The 8,703-nt window shown below is 27.4% G+C and overlaps 1 protein-coding gene across 1 annotated transcript in view; it reads right to left on the bottom strand.

Annotated features, from left to right (window-relative positions):
• Positions 1-280: 280 nt before the first annotated feature.
• LOC107455106 (uncharacterized) overlaps positions 281-8,703 on the bottom strand; it is an 11,589-nt gene continuing 3,166 nt past the window's right edge. The window contains exons 2-4 of the mRNA XM_043040190.2: positions 7,676-7,822; positions 3,225-3,343; positions 281-474 (exon numbers count right to left, since the gene is read on the bottom strand). Coding sequence (XP_042896124.1) covers positions 343-474; positions 3,225-3,343; positions 7,676-7,808 — 384 coding nt within the window. The 5' untranslated portion in view covers positions 7,809-7,822 and the 3' untranslated portion in view covers positions 281-342. The remainder of the gene's footprint in view (positions 475-3,224; positions 3,344-7,675; positions 7,823-8,703) is intronic.

An 8,703-nucleotide genomic window follows, 5' to 3' on the forward strand; every position in this document is an offset into this window, starting at 1 on the left:
CATAATTATTTAATGGTATAAATAAACTTTTTTCTTTGTCCGTGATAATATTTTAGCCACATAGAACTGCTTTTAATCTAATATAGACAATCAGGATTTTATTAAATACAAAAAGTGGGTGTACAAATATAATAAGATAAAAGATAATCCAGTAGTAATTAGAGGAAAATTCACTGAATTACTTTACTTTTTTATTATACAGCATATTCACATAAGAAAATCTATACTCTTTGATCATCTTTTAAATTGTTATATTGGTTGCAATAAGCAAAATAGTAGAAACAGTAATGATCATAGTTTATTAATAAAATGCTACATAAAATTTTAAGAACTTAACGCTAGTTATTTTTTTAATTTATGAGGAAAATGAGATAAAAATCGGTTTAGTTCAGTAGGTTCCATATCTTTTACACTTTTTTCTGGCATGAAATCTCTCACATTTTTTCCATGCATTTTTAATTCCTCTCTTTTTTCCTAAAAAAAATTAAAAATAGTTATATAAACTAATACAATTTTTATAAACAGAAGAACTGAAAAAAATATTATTGTAATTAAAGGACATTGATTTATTTATCAATTGTCAGGTTTGGCAACAGCAGTTCAGCATTTACCACTAGAAAAAAAAACATTGAAAAAATAAGTTAACATTTTGATTGTTTTACATTTTATGTTACTTTTAACGTAATTTAATCACTTATATTTGATGATTATATTTGATTATTCATATAAATTTTAATGCTTTCATTTTTATTTGCATAACATTCATAAGAAATAGGAGTTTCAGCATTGTGGATCAAATTGTTTAAATATATATACAGATTCATACTAATAGTTATACAATTAGAAATTTGTTCTATTCTATTCAAATTCTATAATCTAATCACCCTAATAGATTATACAGTTTAAAAATCAACCACTTGATTTATTTAAATTACTATTTACTTGATTTATTTAAATTACTATTTACTTGATTTAATTAAATTACTATTTACTTGATTTGACGCCCGGTGGCTGAGCGGTAGCGCTTCACGCTGTCGTGCAACAGGTCCCTGGTTCGATCCTCAGGCCGGGCAAGGTCGACTCAGCCTTTCATCCCTTCAGTGGATCGATAAATGAGTACCAAGCATGCTTGGTAACTAAACACTGGGGTTCCGCGTTCGGCTGACCACCTGACCGGAACATCTGCTCCTGCACCCCAGAGTCCAAGGTCAAGAAAACTGAGTTTAGTTTATTTACTTGATTTATTTAAATTAATATACTTCTCTATTAAAAAAGCCAACAAAACTAAAGGCTCATTGCAATAAGTATAAGTAAACTCAGACTGATTGAGTACAAATTTTAATTATCCTAAAATCATATTGACTAATTGTAATATGAATAAGCCTGAAAAACATCAGGCTAAATAGATAATACAAATCACTTTTCTCTTTAGCTTAGTGAATTGAAAAAGGACAGTAACATTTGCAAAGAACCAATTTATCAACTAACTAATGACATAAACTTCAAAGCTTTCTTTATTACTTAAAACAATTTGTTTATTAATGGAAAAAATAAACAAATAAATGAAGAACCGATATTCTATACAAAGGAAAGTATGAAGCACACTAAAACACAAATTCTATTTTAAGCCATTCCACTACATTTTGTAAAATAAATATCAAAATAAATTATTAAAACAGAATGTTATATTCATTCGTTACAGGTTAAGAAGGAAAAAAAAACATATATATAGAGATAAAATGCAAATACTGAAAAGCAAATTTATAAGAATATTTTACAAGATATAAATGTTTGAAAGAATAAATAGAATAAAAAAAACAAGGTTTAAAATCGATAAGTATAAAAGCAGCAGAAAGACTATAGTCGAACCCCTTGAAGTGAACTGCCTGCGGACCCAGTAATAAGTTCTTTATAAACAGTGGTGCAATATATCCATATTTTTTGAAGGAAAAAAATTTCAGCAAAAGACAATAGTATTGTTGGAAACAGTGATTATTAATTAAATAATTTAAGCACTAAAAATAAAAAAAAAACAATCAATTTTTACATTCTATGGAAGAAATTAGTGATTTTCAAACTACTACAATTAGATTTTAAGCAGAGTTGACTAATTTTTGTTCAAACAAATTAGTAAAGAAACTAGTATTTTCTAGCCCTCATGCAGGAGAAAAACAATTTAGAGACGATTGCATTTCCGAGATGAGTTGCCAAAATTTCTAGTTTTCAACATGGAGGGGATAAGAAGACGATTTGCTGCTTTACAACTTGTTAGCCCTAATTTGAAAGCAAAGAGCATAGAAGAAAAGGTTTGACAGGACAGTGCAAAGAAAAACAATCATTTCTAATCAGAAGTTCTGTTAAAGTTGGAGAAATGAAAAAAAAAAAAGAAGTAAAATTAGAGTTGACTATAAATGAACATTTAATTTTTCAGTTATCCTTTATTAGTGTATAAAATAACATTAGTTAAATGGGAGTTCAGAGGGGACTGTTAAAAAAGTTCACTACAACCGAGTGTTCAATATTCTTTCATATAGTGGTGCTCAACTGTAAAATTTATAACATTATCATACATTTATTTTATAATCTTCTTTTATAATATTTTTTTACTATTTAATGGAATATCTACCAATTTTTAAGAAATACCAAATAAAGTGCAGTTGGTTTCTTTATGAATCTCTCTCTCTTTTAATTAATTTAAAAAGAGAGTTCTAAATAACAATAAACTGAATATTTTAGAACAAAAAAAGTTTTGAACTGATTTCTATAAATGAGGTCCGCTTCATAATGTATTAGTAATACTTACTTAAATATACAAGCGATCAAGCAATAATCTGTACACAAAATCTATTTCAATAGGGATTTTTTTAGGATACTTACTTAATTGTAGAGAATTTTCCAATTTGTACAAAAACTATGAGAATTTTAATTTAACCAGTAAATCAGGAGAAACTGGAAAAATCCAGTAGAGTTGGCAGTTATATATATATATATATATACTTANCAACTATTAATGTCAATGAATAATCTATAATAAATTAGTAAATCATAACCTTGCTTTTACTTGAATTTTACATGATTAGAAGCGCTTCTAAAAGAAATCATTATAAATCACATTTCTTGGTTTTAATGATAAAGTAAAATGCATGTTAATATAAAAGCTAAAAAGACAACATTTTTAATTTAAAAGTAGTCAAATTTCAACACTTAAATAGTAAAAATATTACCATGAACTTATTAAAGCATTTTGTGACTTCTTCACCTTGAATACGACATACATCATGAGAATTGTCATTATCTTTCAAGCATGACAAAAAAGCAAAAGTTTCCTTCAAGCAAGGAGCCTCTATAATAATAAACACTTCATTAGTGGTCTTTTGTCTTTCCTAGGAATCACACAGGAATAAGTTTTTTGATCCTGAACAATGAACATGCATACCACTTTATTACTAATATAATTTTTCTGAATTATCTTATACAGTGAAACCTCCAGGTGAGACCACCTCCATTTATGACCACTTTTGGGAGGCATGGTATTTTTTCCGATGATTTTGCGTTGAAAAAAATCTTCAGGAGAGACCATCAAAACCTCTCACAGCGACCGGGAAAACCTCTGCACCAAATCCAGAAAATGTCAAACAAGGAAACACGAAAAAATATTAAAACAAGAAATATTAAGAAAACAAATAAGTAGATTAAAACATATTCAAAATATTTGTGTGAAATTCTTATTTAGAGAGCTCTTTCTGACGATCTCGGAAAGAAATCTACAACCTCGTGTTGCAGTTAGGGTGCACTAAAGACGATATTATCAATGATTTATTTTAGAGTGGAAAGTTAAATTAGAGAAGAAAAATTTATTTGAGAAAAAACTAAGCATCTCAGACAAGCAAACCTTCTTGCTACGCCCGTTAGCTTCTTGGTGTCATTGTTCTCAGCCAAGAGTCAGTTAATGTAAAACAACCAAAGAGTATACACACTCGTTTTTGTCCATCTCCGCAGCGCTACCAGCGCACCCACAAAATAAATGTGTACAGTCCACAATTGTCCAAGTTTGATTTTTATACACCTCGCAATCCACATCGCAGAATAAACCTCTTCTCATTTTTTAAAGCTAACTAACTTTTATAAATGCTAACTTAAATAAAAAAGAATGTAATTGTTTATTTTTTTAATAGTTTTATCATAATTGGCAAAAAAAAATTTTACACATAATTATATCAATATAAATAATTTTTATTTGTGCTAAATTTTATTCATTAATCCAGCTGTCATAACGCCAACACAAGTGGCATTTCCACAAAGAAAATGACACTAACTAAAATTAAAATGGATTGCGAAAAATCATGAACATTTTATAACATTTAGAAGTTAATGGAGGTAACTTCTGAGAATAACCAACCTCCATTAACGACCATTTACTTTGGAACAGAGAGTGGTGCTCTAGAGAGGTTTCACTGTATCTAAACATTTTGCATACAAAGTTAAAGTCTGTTATAAAGGCAATTTCATAATAGTACAGGAAATGATCATTACAGATCCTCCAGTGTTTGCCCTAAGAATTTTTTGAAGGGCGGCCCACCCTGCTTGCCCTTTGATCCCAATAAATATGCTCTTTCTGTAGACGTAAGCCAACATCCCTTAAAAACACTGCCTTTTTATTCAGATGCCATTTTGAAAAAGTTTATTCTTCGTTTTAAATAATTATTACACACTGGTAAAATTATCTCTGTATTTATAGGTTCAATTCTGGTTACTATTGCAAATATTTACTTTGTTAGGATTATTCTCAACTGGTTACATTTTTATAAGCACCTTTTTTCGGAGGCGGGGATATTAATAATTTTTTTATGATATTTTAAATTTTAAAACTAATTTTTTAAAGAAATTTGCCTTTTTTAAAAAAAAATATACATCTTTAAATGTTCATTTTCTAATAATTTTCAGTTTAAATTACAGAAAAAAGTTTTCAAGTTGTTTATCAATTAATCATTTTTTGGCAATTTTTTTTTTATTTATTTATTATTTTTTTTGAAGAAAAAAAATATGCACAGAGATTACTTACTTCTAGCATGCCTTTCATTATTTTCATAAACTACTAATTTTTCTCTTATTTTGATAATGAAAGAGAATTACCATTTGAAATATATTTATAAAATAGTATGAGAGGATAATTTAAAAATTGTTGGGCATAATATTCAGCTATTACATAATATTACACATGTTGATAAATATTTATGCTGTTAAGTGAGTGCCCTTTTCAGAGAGGATACATCCAGTCCTTTTTTATTCCTGGGAAGAACTCTGGGTTATAAAAAAATACCTATATATAATGTTAAAATAGCAGTAATTAAAAAATTCAATAATCAAATATGTCTCTTATGTCCTTAACACCTATTTTGATCTAAAATATATATCTGTGGTAGGCTGTCTTTTTCTACAGATTTTAAACTGAATTACGTAGCAAAGTACTTTACGAAAGGAAAAAATTTCTATAACAAGAACAACATAGACCTATATTCTTTCAAACTTGACAGCAATGCAAGTTCCTTTCAAGCAAGGAATCTCTATAATAATAAATTTATTTTTAGCAGCCTTTTTTTTTCTCTGTTGTCACGACCAGGACTAAATTTTTTGATCCTTGATAATGAATGTGCCCAGCACTGTATTACTAACATAATTATTTTAATTACCTAATAAACGTATATTTTGCATACACAGTAGAGTCTTGATAATCCAAATCTCGTCTGTTCGAGTTTCCCATAAATATGAGCTAAAAATCAGTCTTGCTCCCAAATACTGGCAAACGCACACACAACACTTGGAACGATTACTACAATTGATTTTAAGGCGATTACTACGACTGAATGTTGAAAAACCTGATTGAAAAGCGATATCGTGTGATAAACACTGAAACATGCGAATAGTGTGTTTAAACAAAAAACATTCGACAATTATTTTAAAGTACAAGTAATGTGATACAGTATTATAATTAATATTGTAACTTGGTTTAATGTAGTCAATGCACCCTGATCGTCTAATTTTAAAAATTGCTTTGCTTCCATTTATTTAAATATTTATTAGATTTTAAGCTTTCGATAATTCCAGTTTCTGAAAGTTTGAGATAGGCTGTCCCGTCCACTTCGAATTATCGAGACTCTACAGTAAAAATCCATTATAAAGGCAATTTATAATAGAAGATGAAATTATCGTTATAAGAAAATACACATATTTAATGTTAAAATAGCAGTAACTAAAAAATTTAATTTTCTTCTGTCTTTAACAACTATTCGAATTTAAAATACATGCCACATGTAGACTGTCTTTATCTACAGATTGTAAAATGACTTATATTGCACTTTACTGACTTATAGTGTACTTTAGGAAAAGCAGAAATGTCTACAAAAGGAATGTTTGAATGACAAGTTTCCAAATTTTTATAAGTTTTTGTGAGAAAAAAAATTAACTTAAGTATCTTCTAATATAATTGATAACAATGAATGTTGACTTTAATAGTAAGTTGTCGAAAAGGGAAATAAGGATCTAGAAATGGTCAACAAAAGACACATTCTTCATAGTGCATGACAGGATTTCTGAACATAATGTTATAAAGATAACTTCGCAAGTGGTCAGTCACACAATGTTTTATAAAAATAAGGAGTTAAATTGTAGGAATTTTTTTTTCCTTTTCCAATTTTCTGTATTTATACCAGAAATATATAAAAATGCCTTCAAAAATTTTTTATATGTTATTGTACACTTAAATAGCAGAAAATGTATTTCTTTAAAAAAAATTTGTGTCAAAAGCAAAATGCTAATCATTTTTAATAAAGTAAAGTACTATTTTTTCTAAGATTTTTAACATAAAGATTTAATTGTGTTTATATTTTTCAATCTTAAAATGGAATGTTAATTTTTATTATTAACTGTTATGATCAATGTGACCTGCATTTAAAACTTTATGGAATAAAAAATTATTCTAGAAGTTTTCATAAATAATATATTTATTTCAATATTTTGTCAATTAATTTAAAACAAAGTAATTAAAATTTATTGCTGATATGTCTTCGGGTAAATCACATCTTAACTAAAAAATTGAGCAGAATATGCTTTCTGAACTGAACATGCCTTCCAAAGTCAAATTCTGCTTACAACCCTGAAACAAAACAGTTGCTTCATGCCCAAAACATAAATAGTGGAAGAGCAAAAATATTTCATTATTATACATAATCTGCTAACACAAAGAGCCTTATTATTAAACATTATAAATTATTTACATAACAAAATATATGAATTAGAATTTCAAATGCATTTCTAATACTTTTAACAAAACATAATAACTGAAACTGAGGAATACAAAAGCCAAGTAATTTAGAGAACCGTTCTAACACTTTCCTCAAGAATTTAATATTCAAAGTACTGTGATATTTATTGGTAAATACTTATAATTTTAGGGTTGCAAATGATTAATAAAGAAAAAGTATTCTCAGAAATTTATCCATTTGAACATTTGTTAAAGTTTAGAGTGAAATAGCAGTGCAATAAGATGTCCTAAATATAAAAGGATGTGCACATTATAATATTTTCAAACATATAACATAGATATAAAACATAACTTCCATTACATAAAATTATCAATTAAGATAACACCATTCAAGAAAAAATTTAAAATTATTACCAGAGCTTTTACCACCCTTTGTTGAGACTTGATTATCTAATGACATAGGCCAGGCCTCTCTAAATTTGATTTTTCTTAGACTTTGAGGACGTCGACCAGTTTTTGGTAAGACATACCATCTTGGTAATGACATGGTATATAACTACCCTAAAAGTAATAAATTAAAAACAACACACACGTAAGCTAACATTATGACAAACATATTTAAAAATAAACATGGCAAGAAAGGAAAATGAATATACAATGATTAAATTTTAAAATATACAATACATTTCGGACTATTCAACATTCAATTAATAAATTCATTTAAAGCTTCATTAAAAAATTTCAAACAAAAGTTACTTTTAAAAGAATGGATTATTAGTGAATAAAAATTCATTTCAACCAAATTCTGAAAAAATCACTTATTTATTTACTTTCTGAATTTAAAAAATACTCATTGCTTTAAAATGACTGAATTTAAGTTTTGAGCTACATATTAATAATCAGTAAGATTTTCAATGATTGAAAATATTACATTCACATTATTTTATTTTGATTTTAAAGAATAACAACTGCTGGTAATAATTCCATATTGGTACCTTCTTGTGCCAAATACAATCACTTAGACGCGAAAGGGTTATTTTATCTTTGTCATTTTAAATAAAATATGTAGAGGTTTGCCCAAGGGTGGCTAGGAGTTAAAATTTCAAATTGGTCCTCTTCTGTGATTTTTTTATTTTATTATTAATAATTTCTCGCATGCCCGGGCAGTGACAAAACTTGGCAATTATTTTTATGCAGATAACGGTACAGAAATCTTCCTCTACTGCTTTTCAATTACTAACTGACATTTTAATGTGAATGTGAGTCAGTGATCTTTCAAATGGTGTTTGCTACTCTGGGATTAAAAAAATGTTGTTAGACAATTTGTAGCAACTAGAACATCAATCAGCAAATAAATTAGCATTTAACAAAATTAGTTATATATATATACATAACATAAAAAGCTTCAATTAATCTTTTTATGTTATAATTAATTATTCTAA

The sequence above is a fragment of the Parasteatoda tepidariorum genome, chromosome 1 (genome assembly GCF_043381705.1).
Source record: "Parasteatoda tepidariorum isolate YZ-2023 chromosome 1, CAS_Ptep_4.0, whole genome shotgun sequence".
Taxonomy (NCBI): Eukaryota; Metazoa; Arthropoda; class Arachnida; order Araneae; family Theridiidae; genus Parasteatoda; species Parasteatoda tepidariorum.